Raw genomic sequence first — 18,368 nt, 5'->3', positions numbered from 1 at the left:
CGTTCACTAAATTGTCCAACACCTGCCTGAAAAATCTAAGTCAAATAAATTTTAAGGAAAAAAGAAAAAAAGCTCTTGAAAAAATATTTTCATATTTTAAGCTGTAACTCAGAGAAACTGCTTGAGAGAGTGTAACCACAAAGGTCTGTCTCTCGCATTTGTTAAATGCTTAGCATAGATAGATAATCTCAAGGGCATAATTCTGTACAGATGATAAACCAACAACCTTCCTGACCTCTTTGTGCAGAGAAGCAGGCTGCAGTACCAGGATTTGGAATAAACATGGTATGAAAACCCTTTAAGTAGCAAATGATTGTGCCCCTTTTGGTGAAAAGATAACACAGGGTTCAATAAAAATGCAGGTAAAGATTTTTTTTTTTCTTTTATTTCCTCGGACTGGATCAGACTGTTGGTTAATTATGCTGCTTCACATTTTCTACCTCCCTGGAACTGCAGCCGGTGCTGACTTGCCTGTCAGAAAAAGAAATGGTCTGCTTCGCGGTTTACTATGTGCGTTCTGTTTAGAAGAAACCCTCACCTCCCCTGTCCTCCTCTCTGGTCTTCTCTCTAGCCACTTCCCCGTGATCAAGGGTCTGACATTTTTGGCAGGAGTTTGTCCTCCTGAGGGTTTCTTCTGTTTTTTCCCCACCTACAGTATACAGAGCTTGACAGTAACACCGGGTCTGCTTTCTGCCAAGAGGACAAACATCGCTTGCTTTTCGCAGGGGAACCTCAGAACAACGCAGGTTTTAATCAAAACAGTAGCAATAATTAACAAAAGACGTATTCTTTCTCGTTGTTACTCTTACCGACGAGAGTGCGTTTTCTTGTCCTGACTCCTCCACAGTCCCCATTACAGGAAGAAAACTTGGACCAGCTCGTAAACTGACAGTCATCTTGGCAGGGAATCTGGCACGTCTGTGTTAAGGGTGGTAACGGGCCAGAGTATTTAAGGCACTCGCTGATGTCAGCCTGTCCTCCGTCTTGTCTGCGACAAGTAATCGCTGCAAGCAAAAAGGGATGGAGTTTAATTCAGCAGGTTTTTTTCATGAATGTCTCTATTCAGTTTAGTAAGCCTAAAATATTCTACCACAAAATCACACTGAAAGCCCAGAACAGCCACGCAACAACCTAATATTTGCAATCAGTTACGTCTTGAATGAATACATTTGACATTTCTGCCATTTTTTGAGATTCTGTTTAAATTTCTATTTATCAGGACTTACTAGGAAAATAAAAAAAACAAACTTACAGACAACTGCAAATATTATGGTAGAGGGGTTGGAACTCGATGATCTTTAAGGTTCCTTCCAACCTGAACCATTCTATGATTATAAAGGTTGCATCACGTTATCCACACCTGTTACACCACTTTTCACATTATCATTTTTCCTACGGACATAGCCTATAACTCAGACATTAAAAAAACTTGCAATGCCATTTTAAGCAGCTGAATATTATATAAGCTATAAAGTTGTATCAGCAGCACATATTTTAGAAAAAGGGACAGGCATTAAATTTAGAAAGAAATTTGAGTTCTGGATACCACTTAACCACCCACAACAGTATTGCTGCCTGATGTTCTTCAGCAATTTTTAGTCTTTAAAAAGGGTTGATGGACAATGTCTGTTTGCCAGGGATGGAGTACCAGCCAAGACGGGTACAATGTTTTATAACAGCATAGCCATATCCTGAATAAAACTCCTTACTCTTAAGAAAAAGAACAATTTTCTTAAGAAAGCTTCAGGCACAAAAGGAAGAAGTTGGAACTTAACAATTTACAAAGAATAGGGCTATTTCACTAATATAGTCTTTAACAATGCTCTATTATTGTTCCTCGTGGGTGTTTTTTTTAACGTGGTTGCTTATATATTGTTCTAACCTAAGCTTCAGTAAATCTTATTTTATTTCCTTGCCCAAAACAACATAAAACTTATTACACAGTAACAAGATTGGAAACTTCTAGCTGTTTGTTTACACAATAGAATCATATTTATGCTTCTTGGCACCTGACAGCACACAGTATATGCAGTATCTCATCATGACTGTAAAAGTAATTTGGGTCACCAATTGTCACAGTAACATTGCATTCAAACACAATACATCATTCTGTACACATATGAGAGAATATCATGTTTTATATTACACTCCACTCCATAATTTAAGCACAGCACTACAATTGTACTGACAATAATTGTTTTATTGGTATGTGAATTGAAAAAAAATGTAAATTTTACTAAGGAAACTATTAAGGCATAATCAAGTTCAACCGTTGGAGAAAAAAGGGGTTTGAATGCAAAGTTTCAAAATGAAACAGAAAACTGGCTATGAGTGACTATTTCCTCCTGGAAGAAGGAATTGTAAAGGTTTAGTAACCTATGATTTCTGAAAAAAGCTTCTGTGTCTAAAAGTTCTAAACTAAATTTCTACCTCATGATGACTGTAGGAAGCTGAACTTGAGGATCCATATGGTCCGTTTCAAGCCTTCTAAAACATATCCAAAGGTCCCAAGTGAATTGTTTTTGCCACACGTCTGTGGTAAAACACTTCGAAAGGGAGGGGCGGTTTGTTTTTCCAGAGATGCTAAGCAAACAACTTCCCTGATCCTTGACTGCCCTTCGGCGCAGGGCTGCCAGCGCTATTTGTAACAGGCTCAGTGCTGCATTAAGTTGTGCTTATTGGGGGACCGACCAGCTGTACATTGTCTAATACAATTATTCTGTCAAATCCTATTATTATTGGTGTAGTTTACATGAGGAAACCCCTTTTTCTTTAGATATAATTATAGTGATTCAATGAGCAAACCCAAATCTAAAAATCCCAAAGCAAACCCAATCTAAAAATTGAAAATCCATACAACAGCTATTTTAAGGATGTGTTAACTATACCTATTATAGGATTTCTAAAATTAAACAAATATTTTGGAAAAACACAAGTCAAACCAGTACCTTCCAATACAAGCCTAGGTTATGGTTTTGGGTTCTGGTGAGATACTCTCCTCTGCGAATAACAGGCATCAATTTCCCCAAGGTAAAAACACAGTTCAGACTAGATCTGCCACATAGAAATTCACAGAGGCCAAACCTAAATCCTCTGTCTTGAGTTTGACCTTGGCATGTTCATACATCAGCAAAAGTAATTGCATTATCTTCACTGTGTTCTGAGGAACATAGAGGCCCCCATTTTTAGCAATTAAAACTCTACCTAGCCAAGGGCTAAAAGACGGTCCACTGATTAACTCAAAAACTTTTAATAACCTTCTTCAAAAGTTTAATACCCATTTTAGGTACTGCCTCTCCATCTAGTTCTCTGTTAGGCCATAAATATTGTCCATTGAAGAACATTCTTTCTAGATAAACAGAGTTTTTCCAAAGCCAATATTCATTCCCTCATCTTTCTTGGTTATTAAGCATTACTCCGTGGGCAGATATCCACTCTGTCATGAATATTTTCAGACTTGTATTAGCGCATCTGATTTACATCAAGCAGACCCAGGTGAGAAGCTCCCCTGAGGATTAGCATTTTGGGTTTTTTTTGCAGATTAACTGTCAGTTGTACTGTAGCAATCAAAGCAGGAAAACTCTTCATTCTTGAGACCTAAATATTTCACCTTAATAACAACACAAATTAGAGGACAGCTTGGCATACTAAATCAATCCCTGAATCCCAATTTTCACAGTGCCTGTCCATAACTATTTATGCTACTTATAGTTGACAAGATGTGGATGATTCACTCTATATTCCATTTTCCTAATGTTATTCTACAGATTCAAGTATCAATCTGAAAGGTTTAAACTCCTTATGACTGTTGAAGAGCGGGTATTTTTCCATTACAGCAGGGATTTTGACAACTGTGTACATTCCATTAATACATTATTTTGAGCAGGTAAATGACTGACTGACTTGATATCTGAAATGCTCTTACTGTTACTGGAGTTACTTTTTCCACTCACAACCCAATTTGGGCAAACTCACTGATGCCTCTCTGATCAACCCCATGGTAATTTAATTATATTCTAAAAAATTCACTGAGATTGATGATTAACACACTATGCAGAGAAGTGTCTTCAACTACTATAAAGTAATGCAGTGCCAGACTAATTATTTTGCCTATACAACCACGTTATATTTATTACAGACATTAGCAGTAATGGAAAGAGCATGGTTCTTCTATCACTGAATTAAGCCCAGGCAATTGTTAAATGAAAACATAAAACAGGAGTACGGCTAACAGAAAAATCAAATTTAACATGGAAACCATTCACTTACAAAATTGTTTTGGTATTTAACAATTATTATCTCCTAGAAGGAAGGTATGAAATAAACGGCAATCTAAATTTTCTAGACAAGGGACTTTGAGGTAATTAAACTTTATCTGATAGCAGTGTTTCCACCAAGCCACAGGGGACTACAGGCTGATATATTTGTCGCTGGCACAATGAAACACTAAGACTATATTTTAACAAGACTTGTTATGTGTGGGTTTACATCAAAACATTGCCAGTGTTACCATCATTAGGATACTTCATGAAGATTTAACTAAGATGTGAGTTTCAGTGTCACCTACACCTAAAAATTAAAGTATTTTATAAATTAATGTGCTCTATGTCCTTTGTTTTACAAAACACTTGTGATACCTTTTTTTCAATTGTTAAGTATTTTTAACAATAAAAATATTATATTTCATTTCTGGAAAGGCAAGAATTATTCTAGCACACTGAATTTTCTTACGTCTTCTATCAATGCTGCCTAGGCTGTGGTTTCATCTATGTTTATTTATTTCTCTGTGGGACACAGCGGACTAGAAACTACATGATGAAATGCTTCTAACATGAAGTATCTCAAGCAGGAGCATGCACCAATATTATCACGAAAAGATAAGCCTGAGTGTTCTTTATGTGCCAAAGAGAGTAACAGCATGTTTCTACCAAATAAAGTTGTCTGGAGATTCTGGCTCTTGTTTTGTTAACAAAAAAAAAAATTTCCCATGTAAATACTTGTCTTGAGCACTGTTCAAATTCTTACTTCAGTACAAAACCTGAATCACTGCAGTTCAGTTAAAATACGAACCTGGCAATAGGGCACTCTCATCTGTTAAGTCTTGATGACTTTAAAATAGTAGTTTATAGCTCCAAGAAGGAGCAGCGCTCTTTCCTGATTTTGTCTCCTTTCCCTTGCTTTCAAATGAGGGCACGAAACCCCCACGAAAGCAAATCCCCCTCTCCCATCAGCGATGCCCAGAGAGGGAGGCTGCTCTCCCTGCTTAGCCTCAGCAAGAGGAAAGGGCTTTTGAACACGGATTCTGCCTCCGAGCCTCCCCGCGGCTCTGATGAGCCTCCAAGGCCTCCTCCTGTGCTCACAGCCATCCCGGGAAGCTTCCTCCCATTCCCCCGCTCCACTGTCTTTCAAATAACTCCACACACACCCTGTGAATGAAGAATGGCGAGAGCTCGGGATCGGCTCTTTAATAATGGCCAATTCTCGGTGACATCAAGTGCAGCCATTCGGATATTTTCTCTGACAGCCAGGTTACTTAAGCTTCTGCTTAAATTTTATAAATAACCTTCCTCTTGCTATTACAGAATATGCTGACAGATTTCACAATTTTCATCCCATTCCTCCCAGAAAACTCTGAGGAAGATTTATGGTGGCAAGGACTGCAGGCTGTGCATCCTTTTGCAAATCTCTTTTCGGTCACTGGGATAGCCCTTACCATGTGCATCCATCCATATACATCATGATGTGATTAGGCTACTGCAGTTTGGGCACTTGAGCTTCTCAGCTGCTACGTGTCCTCTCCACTAGCGTTGGGATGCAGTCCAACAAGCTCTACTTAAATCTGCAAAGCTACTGGCAAAACAAGCCTTCTTAGCAAGTAAGGTTCCCAGGCTTTCCTATACTATTCTAAAGGGATTTGAACTGTATTTCTAAGTTCCTTCAGAAGTCACTGGAGCTGAGGTTTACTGACACGGATTTTTTAAAGATATGAGCATAACATAACACAACACACACCTGCCTAAGTTGTTCGCAGTTTCAGACTTCATACATTGACTTATCTCACTGAGCAGACCACTACTTCAAAGTTATCTATGTGCTAATAAATGTCAGCCTTAAGAATACTAAGTAGTATCTCAGCACACCCTCACTGGAGCAGGTTCCTCCCACGGTGAGTTTTATAGCCACATCTCCATCAAATACTAGTAGCCTGGCTTTATCAAGCATTTTCTCTTTTGTTCTAGTTTTTTGGGGGTTTTGGGGGGTTTTTTTTGGTATTTTGTATTTGCCAACACTCTGTGCCTCTCCCTCCTGGGTTTCGGGTGACTCATCAAGACATCTGGTCACTTAGTCTTGTTAATTGAGAAACAGCTTATGAAAATAAACAGAAGATAAATGTTATTGCAGTAAAATATGGCTTTTCTCTACATTTCCTTTTCCTATTGGATAAGAGGTCAAAAGGAAGTTGTAAACTCCTTGCTGATGCACCCATAATATCTTCTCTTGAGGGTTTTCAACAAGAGACAGAAGACTTGTTACTGCAATTCTATGATACGTTCCTGCCCTGCTTATCCACTGCTAAAAGGCATTTCACCAGTGATATGATGGCAAATTTTCATTCATCATAGAAATCCAACACAAGTCATGACTATCTGTCTTGTTCATGATTACAACAATGAATTTGCGGCTCAGGTATTAAATACTATGCTACTAAGCTTAGATTTAGATATAAATACCTGTCCATCATTTGCATGAATAATTAGCAAACTTTTTTCTTGAAAAAATTCTTTTAAAAGATCTGTTCTTAAAATCCACCAGCCCCTTTAATTCTCTTTCCTTTGCATTCACCCAGGTGCTAATTTTGTGACTTGTTCATTCAAACTGACACGATTTGTAACAAAACCTTCATCGTACAAGACAGCCAGAAACAGAGCTGTCTTTAACAATGAATCACAAATCTAAACTTCATGATTCGCCCAAGTATCTCTTCTGCCAAGGAAGACCAGTGTAATTAAAAAACTAAAAAATGGAAAGGTAAATAATAAAGCTGTGATATAAAGCAAGGCCTGTATATGCTCTAGCTACTCATAGACTCTTAAGATCAGACACCTCACCAGTCATTTTTAATGATTTCTAACTTCTAGTTTTTCCTTCAGATTTAATTGTCTTTCTAACTACGAACAGTGCAGACTATTTTGTTCAAAATAAACCTCTAATAAATGCGTAGTCAGATGTGCCTTTTCCCTGGTGTATGTTCCTGTTCTATCTTATTTAACACATTTGCTGATACATTTCGTGTTACAGTGTGTGTAGGCAACCAGATCAGAAACAGGACAAACTAATAGCACTGGCAACACCAGAAAAGAGGAACTGAGAACTGTTCTCACATTCAAGAATGCAATTACTTGCTCTACTGAGTATCGACACAAAGCAAAAGGACAATCCACAGGAAACTAAAGGGCTGAGCTTACTTTCATAAGATTATTTTTTCACTTTGTCATGAACACTAAATTACCATAAACGAATGAATGTGTGATTTCTGCAGTCATGAGCATCAGCAATTTGAGAGCTAACACCTTCTCAATTGAAAAAGATATGCTGCTATGTCTGCGTTTTCACATTTGTGAATATGCATAAATATTCACAATATTTGTACAGGTTATTGTAAATATTTGTACAGAAATCACCAACAGTTAAATATCTGTTGAAGATATCTTCAGTCCAGTATCACATTACAAATGCAGTATCAGAATGTTATACCAAATGGATTTCAAATTTCAGTGTTTAGCGTTTCCTGATTTGGGGGTGGTTAAAAGGACTTGCACAGTCTTTTCTGTATCTACATCACAAAATAATCCTTAAATCAATGATTTATAGCACAGAACTTTTAATAACATATTGTCATGCAAAGTTTTCTACAGCCTGTAGGAACTTTGTTTATGACAAGCCAAGTATGCCGGAGGGAGACAAGAATTAGCAGGGAGAGGGGGCAAACCCTCTTCCAGAGTCTTCCTTCAGAAACTGCTGAAATCTTCCTAATTCTGTCCAGGGTAGAGTTCAGTCAGCCAGATGCTTACTTTCACTCAGCTTCCCTTCAGTGAGGACCTTACAGTAAATTACATGTAATTTACATTAAAACTGTTGTGCAGGGGACCAAACAAAATAACACGCACCACTGAAAATTCAGACATGGCTATTTTCATGGCAGAATTTAAAATGCAAGAGTGGAAAGGGAACACGCTAGTGCCATGTGTAGGAGATAACCTATATAAAACAAATAAAACACACTATCCATGTTCAAAATGCAATTTTTTGATTGAAACTTCAACTAATAATCTCTAGAATTGCAGAATTTTGTTTTCCAAAGCGAGTTACTTTTGTGCAAAAATTCAACTTTTACTTCCAAATCATATCCATTGTAAAGGTGTTCAAGAAAACAGAAAATATTTTACTTTCTCAATCTAAAGAAAAGTTGTGCTAGTTTATTTAGCTCCTACAGAATAGCAGTTTACAATACTGAGAACAAAAGTAAAAGATATATTCAACACATTGTCAGGTATTAAAACACTGAGACATGATACATAATATACCTGCGTTTGAAACTTAAGTTTTATGTTAATTAACACAATTTACATTAATGGGGGAAATACTGGGCCAAAAAAGACTCTCTTTAATGCCTGTAACTTTCACCACTGCAACAGGCTAGACAGTATTTAGATTCATATTTAGATACCTGGACTGAGGCACAAATAATCTTGTGCCTAAACCATGACAGTTATCCAACTGAAATAACTTTCTCCATAAGTTCTAGAACAAAATGTATATGTTGGATAGACTTAATAAAAAGCAAGAGCAAACAAAAATCTTCCATTTTTAATAGCTGAGCTCAGAAACATTTACAGAATTCTACCAAAACCACCCACTTCTTCAGGCTTAGCTGCTCCCAGGGTTCTTAATTAACAATTGCTCATCCTACCACTTGACTATATTACACTAGAGAGCTACTTCCATTATATCTGCTTGTCGGAACAAGGCTACTGCTTGAATATATCGTCCTTTGCAAGATCAAACTCTGTGTAGTACCAGAGGGAAATTCTGCCAATCTGTTTTACCAGATTTGAAAACCGTATGCCCAGGAACTCCAAAATAATGTATTACACCCTGCATGTGTGTGTACCGCACGTGATTGAAATTACAGCTTAAAAAAAGGAACGTCTCATGGTGCACAAGAATAATAAGAAACAATTTGCATGCAGTACAGTTAGCTATCTTTCTTTATTAATTGACTTTGAGGCAAAGTCAAGAGATTTGGGTACGACTGTGCAAGTACAGAAGACAACATTTTACACTGTCTGAACTCCTACCGTCAGAGACACAAATCTTATTTTCTCAGTGTGTAATCTGAATGTATCCTCCAGAGCTGCTAGAAATAGAATGCATTAGTGATAGACCTTCGAAAGAATTACCACAGCCAGCAGCCTTTTGTATTAGGAGGCAATACCTTCAGGTTTCATTTTGTGGTAAGCCCTAAATTGATCTCCTGTAACACTTTATGAGTAATCAGTAGGAGTTACCAGCCTAATATTTACTCTATGACTTTTTAAAGTATACCATAACCTCCTCTAATACTGCAAGGAAGTTAATGACCAGAACGTTTCACTTCTGCAGTTAGCAGTGTCCTTGCTCGGGAATTCCACAATCTGCTGAGCCAATGTTGTTATAATGTATAGAAGCTTGCACTCAGAAAAGGCGAAAGAAAAAAAACCTTCTTGGAATTCAGGGTTGACCAGTAGTTCAAAGCAATCCAATTACTGTAACACAGTAAGTAGGAACTGCAACTATTTTCATACTGAATTTATTTATTGCACCTAAAAAACTATCTCCTGACTATGCGTTGAGTTCTGTTTAATCCACAAAACTCTCTGTGAAGCCAGGTGACAGTAAAGCTGGACAGGGATGCTAAAACGATTTGTTATCAAATGGAAATGGTGGAAAAATGCCTGAAGGACTGGGTTCGAAGGCTCAACGGTTTTCAAGTCCAGCCAACAACTGGTTAAACGTGCTGCAGCTCAGTGGTTAATTCCAGGGCCAATTCTGTTTGTTTCGCATCTTTAACAACCTGTACGGAAAGCATCCTCAGCAAGTCTGGGGACACCACCAGTTTGAGAGGAGCATTCACTACCTACCTGGAGGGTAGGGCTGCCATTCAGAGGACCTTGACAGCCCCGAGAAATGGGCTGGCACTGAACTTTAACAGTGTAAATGCAAAGTCCGGCAGCTCTCACACTTCCATTGCTCTCTACGACTACCTGATTTGAAGGTATAGAGAAGAGAGAGCCAGATTGTTCTAAGAGATATATAGTGAAAGGACAAGGGGCCACAGGACACAAACTGCAGCAAGGGAAATCTCAGCTTAGATATTAGAAAAAAAAAACCCAAACAGTGCTAGGCTGGAGTTCCTGGGAGATGCTCCAAACATGTTGAGACATGGCCCTGAGCAACCTGCTCTACTATGGGTGGGATCTCACTTTGAAACTGGCCCTGTTCTGCGTGGAAGGTTGGACCAAGGGACCTCCAGAGCATCCTTCCAACTCAAAATTATTACACAGTTCTACGATTCTAAATTTTCAAAGAAACACAGGCAGCAAAAGTCTTATTTTCAGTCTAATGGATATACCCATAAACACATCTTCATATCCTCGCCACATGAAAAATGTCACATTTTGACAGGTGAATTTACACCTTTTTCACAAAAAGAAGCGTGTAAAGTCACCCATCCCTTTCTTCTTTTCTTTTTCTTTTTGCAAACATATTTTCCACAAACACCTCTGCAAACTTTCTTCAGGTCAGGATGGTGTAATAAACTGAACAAACAGTACCATAAAATTAGTCACTAATGTGGTATCTATACTTAAAAATAAATTAATACTGATATTTTTATGAATAAAAAAATTGCCAGATACCTGTTAGGATGCACCCTACCCTACCAGAATTCAGTATTTGCCTTTGCTCATGCACATAAAGATAGATAAAATTAATGTTAGGTTATAATGACTAAAATTGTAGGCATTTCTCACACCAGTGCAGCTACAGATTTCTGCAGGATAAATAACACAATAAAAGGGTCTCACCTCTTGCTTGTAGCCCAGGTCCACACGTCTCATGTGCTCCTGGGCTGTCTTGGCGCACATACCACGGTACGAGCTGGCACCTGCGCCACTTGTGGGTCTTCCACCTGAAACGAGGGGGCAAGCCATCAACTTCAGACAATCCATCTAAACTTGTAGCAACCAAAACAGAGGCAGCACAAGTGCTAGAAAGTATTAGAAACCACCATAAGCTATTGCTTATTATTACTAACTGGTCATAACCAATTCACAACCAACAGTAACGATACCATAAACTTTTCCCTCTTTCCTGCTAAAGTTTTCGCTCCTTTTAGGATTAGGCCATTGAGAACACAGGGAAGGAAGGAGGAGGCAGAGGAAAGAAGAGAAAGCAAACCATATATATTTTCAAGGACAAAGGTACATTAAGACTAGCTAACAAATACACAAACAATACAAACCACAGTATGAGGATTATACATTAACACACTTATACAATATGTGAGAAAGAAATTTCAAAAAAAGAATCCTGTACAAAATAATAAAATGATGTGAGTTGAATACTCAGCTAACAGAAGGCCTCCTTTGCTGTGGATTTATATCTGAGCATGCCCAGAGTATTTTCCAGTCAACAAAATGACAAAATTTGAAAAGTGGATTTACGGAAGTGACACTAACACCTCATAAAAACAAGGCAGACCTATTAAATAAGGATGAGTTTTAAATATTAGCACACCCTAATAAACCTCCTCTCTTTCTCACTTTCAACAAGCTTTTTGAGGTAGTACAAGTTGCAAAATCTTGTTGGAGCTGTCTCTGGTTGATGTAGACTACCTGTAGCTATAGCAGACAGGAGAAGCTTCACATTCTTGTTCCTCAAACAAGGAGTCCGGGCACTCCCGACCCCCGTTGGCGGGGAGCTGGATGATGACTCGATGACGGGACTGCTTCTTCACTGTGACACCTCCTGCAAAGAGTAGAAGAGCTTGTTTCTCCTCCTACTACAGAGGAATGAAAGTAATGAGGGGAAAAATAAGATTTAACATATCAGGTATTTGATTTTGCTATAATTTGCAATAATAGCGACATGCTATTTTGTCCATAAGCAGGAAATTAAGCCTAATAGATAAAATACTTTAATCTCAGCTAAAGGCCAGGAAGCAGAACTAAACAGAAAGAAACAGTAGCAATACTGTACAAATGAACATACAGCTGAAGTGAACACACAGTTCAAGTGAAAAAAAATTAAACCAGCTCAGTCTGCTGCTACACTTTACAGTTTCAAAGTGTAAATTTGCCCTAATCATTTGGAAGCAAAACCAGAAATAGAAATTAATGGGAAGTATTTATTATATTTCACAATTTTTCCATTCTGTAAATGACTCAATCAGCAAATGTGCTTGCCTTTTGCTTACCTCCACAGCCAGGAATATAACAAATTTAATTTGCAGTCTTGGTTCTCTCCAGGCCAGGCTTTAATTCTGCTCCCCATACCCTCATTTCCCACATGGGACTAGCATTACCCTATCTAGATACACAACAAATATTTCCAAAAGAGTATGCCTTACATTTAAATGTGAAGCTTTATTTCCCATTCTGGAATTAATTTACAGTTTACAGTTTTTAATTATTATAGTCATTCATTATTAATGATAAACAGTAAGTAGTTCCTGTAGGAATTTTGATTCCAGTCATCTTCAGATATCAGTTGCTCAGGCAGAAAATGAAGAGAAAAGCCACAAATCTATATTAATACCATAGCAATACCTAATACACAAATACTGTTAGATAAAAATCCTGGGTGTTGGGGGTTTTTTGGTTGGTTTTTTTGTTTGTTTGTTTCTTTGTTGGTTGCTTTTGTGGTTTTTTTTTTTTTTTTTTTCCAGAGAGCTGTAGCACTGACATTTGGCTGACTGGGTTGGTATCAGCTTTGGGTGGGTTATTACAGCAGCTGCAGCTTGTCTGAACCCAGAAGCGTGCTGGACCATGGCCAAACAATTGTAATTAGGAGCAAGCAGTCGGAGAATCCCGGCGGTGGCTCTCCACCACCTGGCCGCTTTTCAAGGCAGAGGAAACTCTCCGCTCCCCGAGTCCATCAGCTCCAGGAGATGCCAGAAGCTGGCACAAGGGGCAAGACAGACGGGCAGCCCAGCAAAGCTGCTGACCAGTTTGCTGACACAAATGGGTAAAACCCATGAAATAAAAATCGGTTGTCTAGTATAAATAGAGTTTGACTCACTGAATAGACAAAAGGCCTGTACTAGTTCACAAATATACTGTTTTTGTAGCAGCATAAATGCTAGAGTGGAGTCAAAATTCAGGAAAATATGTTGACTGCATCAAGACCTTTCTTAAAACCCAGCAGAAACAAGAACAGAAGAGGATGGCAATTTTGCCCAAAGTGATCTGCCCCACCAAAAATATTTCAGAAAGAACCATTACTGTTGCTGTAAAATAACACAGTATTTTAAAATGAATAACTATTTCATAGATTCAGATTCAACAGTCTTACTTCAGTGTTCTTTTTCAAAGAGGTTGTAAATTTAATCTTCCTAACCCCTCTTTCATTTGTTAGAATGCACTAAGCACTAATAGGAATTACTGCAAAAAATGACTTTCTGCTTGTATTCTTTATAAAGCATGAAGAATTGGCCATGACATTCAAAGTGCATATATTTGATGTAACAATATCTTACATTCTGATAATAGGGTAGCTGTGAGTAATCACCACGTCCTACACAGGGATTAGCACCCCATGGAACTCGGGCTGTTACAGAGTCTGTCTGTAATAGTAACATATTATAAAAATACCTCCTGTTAAGCTTAAAAGAGAAAAAGAGATAACGTAGAAAAATGTGTGTAATGTTAACCCAGTCGTCACTTTATGTACGATTTCAATGTAATAAGAATTTAAGAGACACCTGCACTGTTTTTAAGAACTTTGCCAATAAGTGGTACTGCAACGCATGTTTAAGTCAGGCCATTAATATCAACTTAAAGTCTGCTAATTTCATTAACTTTTCTTCTGTTTTCATTGGGGTAGAATAAACCAGCACAGGCAAAAACAAAAGAGTTTTGCCATAATTATATACCTATCTCTCTCTCCCTTCAAACACAATTTCTGTAATTGTACAAGTGTGTGTCTGCTCTGTGACTAGTTATCTCTTTATCAGTGGAAGATGGAAAAGGAGCTTGTAACATAAAAGCGGGCAAAAAGGAAAAAAAATACCCGAACAGATGCTTAGAGAAAATGTATAGAAAAAACCAATTATGTTCAGAAAAAACACTACGTCCTTCCTTGCAGCCGTTCTACCAGCTCTTACATGTCCTCTGTCAGAAAGAGATGTGTATAAGTATTCAGCAAAACTGACTGCTAGTCTGACTTTTTTTTGGTTTGGTTTTGTTTTGTTTTTTTTTCTTAAAAATCTGTCTACTAACACACAATAGAAAAAATTACCTTCTTGGCACGAAGATGGACACGGTGTCCAGTCACTGAATGGAGTCACAATACAGTCCTTCCGACAGGGAAGCAGACAAGGCCTCACTGTTTCTGGTCGGAGGCTCTCAGGGCATCTGAAAAAACCAAAACAAACGCATAAAAGAAGCATTATCAAATAAACAACCATTCTGCAGTGAACTGGTGAATCGGGAGAGGCACCGAATGCCCGCAGGCACATGAGGGGAGTGCTAGTTGCCCAGAATTCACCAGGATTGAACTCAGAAATACAAACTGTTAGAATTTAAATATAGCTGGTGGAAGCAAGCCAAAACCGGTGCTTACTACACCTGGGGATTTAACTTAAAAAAATCATGATTCCTCACTCAGCATTCCGGACACTTCCTTGCCAGTGCTATTTTCATGTTTCAAAATTATTTTGAAGAAAAGCCATCTAGCTTACCTTAGCAAAATACATTTTTAGCTCCTCATAAATTTACCACTAACATAAACTCTGGGAAGAGGCACGTTTAAACTAAATAACATCGCTAACCCAGGAACAAATAGGTATAAACTGGCCATGATTACGACAGAAACCAGAAAAGGGATTGAAACTGCCAGATCAATGAGACTGTAAAAGACTGTCAGAAAGGACAGAAAACCTTGCTTGTTTTAGGAACAGGCTTTATCAGCATATAAAAGGGATTGTTGGACTGCCACATATGGGACTCATTAACCCAGGTCATTTTCACCCATTCTGTGTTCCTATTTTTTCATCAAGGACAAACAACTCTCTACGCTGCAATACTTGTTTTCAGAATGATGCAATAACTCTTGCAGAAGCACTGCAAATCTTTAAAATAATTTCAGAATTACTATTGCCCTGGGTGGACTGCCAGAGGAATATGTAAAGAGTTAAGAAAAACATCGCTTCTACATTTTGGAGCTTTTGGCTCATAGCAGGAAAAATGTTACTATGAGTAGCTTTTCCTCTTGTGTCTGCTGGGCATCTTGGACCAGCGAGATGACACCAGTTTTATATTTGGATTGGATCAGCTGGGGAAGCTTGGCTTGCATGAGGCATCTTTCTTGCCAGGCTGAAGGGAGCACAGGGAAGTCTAACCATGAGCTACCAAGAAAACGTGGTCTCCCTGGTCAGTGGACAACTACGCCTGTGTCGCTGTGGGAGGAAATGCTGGGGAAAAGGAGGAGAAAATTTGAGTTGCAGCTTTACAGGAACACGTTCTTCAGCAGTAACTTGCTAATTTGCGATTTCTCTTAGTTGTCTCTGCATTGTCCTGTCAATTCACATAAACTTCTCAGAGTATGACCCCTTACTGAGAACCAGCACCAATTTCTTGGTGCCCTCTTATAATGAGATCCCCACCCTTCCTCTTTTCTCCTTTAAAATATCAACATGAAAGGCCGTGAAATGTAATAGCTATAGCAACAGAAATCTCCATAAGCTCTCTCTACCTTTTTTAAGTCAAATTGTGCCCTGTTTCTATGTGGTTCATAAAATCATGGGTGTATTATATATGGTCAGGTACACTTTAAAAACACATCTGCCACGAATCACATACATTGACCACAGTTTCAGAAATTTTCTCTAAAGGTAAAATTCAAAATGCTTCTGAAAAGTATTGAACATTGGCTTACTAATGGCTTTTTTCATAACAGAATTATAAGCATACAAAACAGTCTGACTTATACACATTCACTGTTTCAATGAGAACTTCATCTTTCAGGAGCACCGAACATTAGAATTCCTCTTCAGATCCTTGGGCAAGGCAATTAGTTCAATTAGAACACCATTTCTATCTTTTATATTGTTTGTATTTAGTATATGTGGCTGAAAGCGAAGTATTGATTTTTTTGCAGTCCTTACTCAAGGTCAAATTAAACAGAAGAGATACAAGCTGAAGTCTGTAACTTGTGAGGTAGATAAGGCCAATAATATTGATTGTATCATACCACAGTAATCCTTTTTATTAAGGGGAGTTTAAAACAAGGTTCCTATTTACATTTTCATGTTAAATGTCTGGCTCTTTATAAATGATTCTGTGATTTTAATGTGACTATTTGGAGGATCAACCAAGACTTTTTTTCTCATTTCACAGGACTCATTTATGCTACAATAAAAGAGCCCTCCTGCCGAAAATTTAAGATCAACTTGAAGGCAGACACATTAACAGCAGATTTAAAAAGGAAGATAAATCATGAGGTTTTTTTAAAATGTAAAATGAGTACCAAATAAAAGATATAATGGTAGCATGGCTGAATAGAACTGCAACTTAATGCAGATACACAACAATTTAGATTACTGAATGTGCTGGCATTATTCCTCATATTTCCATTTAAAGTAAATTAGGAATAAGTCTATCACTGAATAAAGCAACAAATGGCAGGCACCATGCAAATATTTAGTATGAGAATAGCTGCCTCATGTCTAAACGATCGCTGCTATCAGCTCTTCCAGCTCTGAATCTGTCCTCAGTGGGATATTTACAGACTGCCAAACTGTATGAAGGTATTATCGAATACATTTTACTAGCAGCTAACCTGTATTTAACCCTGGTCATATATTAAATTGCAAAATTAAATCATTGGGCCAAAGAGATCTCTTAAAAAAACCATGTATATGGGAAAAAAAAACCCCACAAAGGTTGTCAAACTAATTTTCAAACTAATGCCCTGTCAGAGCTGCACTACTCTTGACCTCCTTGGTCTACATAAAGCACTGCTTGCTTGGAGGTACGACAAGGATCTTGGAAACGGTGCTGCACACCACATACATGCCTCAAGAATTTTATATCGACTCGTCCTGATGATGACCATGGGACATGAGACATTAGAGACATGGTTTAGTGGTGGTTTTGGCAGTGTTAGGTTGATGGTTGGACTCGATGACCTTAAAGGTCCCTTCCAACCTCGATGATTCGATGATTCTATTGCAAGGAGCCAACTGGATTTGGCAGTCAGTCAGCCGTCAGCAAAAACACCACTGTAAATATCACCCATAAAAATCACTAGTGAGAAAGGTATTCTATAGTCCTTCTGCAGCTTCAGTTTTGTATTTTTAAAAGATGAAATGTTCCCCCATGAGAACACAAAGACGGGGAGTCTTTTTGTCTTTGCATGTAGTCATTGGTGATGTAAATATAGAACAGTAAAATCCAAAAATATTTACAGCATGAAGGTATTTTTTAAGATCTTTACTTTTTTGGGCCCACTTGTCCCACGTTGACTCTCACACAGATGACCTTTCTTGTCTGCATCCCCACAGAGCAGGTGGCCTCCCCGTTCCAGCTGGCCGAGGAGTTGAAGGCAGAGACAGAGGTATCCTCTATGCACTGTCCCCAGGGGCCAGTCTGCCAATGATACACAGTGCAAGAGTGTTCGTTACAGCTGCGCGTTTCCTGCAGGGCACTACTATTTGGGCACTGTATTCCTCCTGGAACAATAAAACAGGGCAAGAGTTCATGCAGCGGAAGGAAATAAAGTGCTTTATTTTAAAAAAAGACACACACACACACACGCACCCTTCCAACAATACTTTGAAATGTTAATAGTTATTTACTATCACTTTGATTGCACGTGAGAAACCTTGTTCCTTTTTTCTCTTCTTCATATGGCCAATATGGACTTTGACAAACTTCAGTCAACAGACTACACAGAACAGAATGTACGTGGACAGTAAATGTAAATGTGTAAAAAAAAGATGCCGAAATAATCGTAACTTAGATAACCCACTGCTTTGATGTGCTTGGAGTAACCTACAGCCTTTTTATTTTGGGGTTCTCTACAAGAGACTGAGAGATGACATAAGG

The 18,368-nt window shown here is 38.3% G+C and overlaps 1 protein-coding gene across 1 annotated transcript in view; it reads right to left on the bottom strand.

Annotated features, from left to right (window-relative positions):
- The window catches only part of THSD7A (thrombospondin type 1 domain containing 7A), a 194,225-nt gene that overhangs the window by 42,203 nt on the left and 133,654 nt on the right, over positions 1-18,368 (bottom strand). Inside the window, exons 9-13 of the mRNA XM_074150357.1 lie at positions 17,758-17,992; positions 14,560-14,675; positions 11,937-12,069; positions 11,127-11,230; positions 810-1,004 (exon numbers count right to left, since the gene is read on the bottom strand). Of these exons, the coding sequence (XP_074006458.1) occupies positions 810-1,004; positions 11,127-11,230; positions 11,937-12,069; positions 14,560-14,675; positions 17,758-17,992 (783 nt within the window). The remainder of the gene's footprint in view (positions 1-809; positions 1,005-11,126; positions 11,231-11,936; positions 12,070-14,559; positions 14,676-17,757; positions 17,993-18,368) is intronic.

This window comes from Numenius arquata, chromosome 7, assembly GCF_964106895.1.
Source record: "Numenius arquata chromosome 7, bNumArq3.hap1.1, whole genome shotgun sequence".
In the NCBI taxonomy this organism is placed as follows: Eukaryota; Metazoa; Chordata; class Aves; order Charadriiformes; family Scolopacidae; genus Numenius; species Numenius arquata.
The sequence above is the reverse complement of the archived record's forward strand: the minus strand, read 5'-3'. Positions and strand labels throughout refer to the sequence as shown.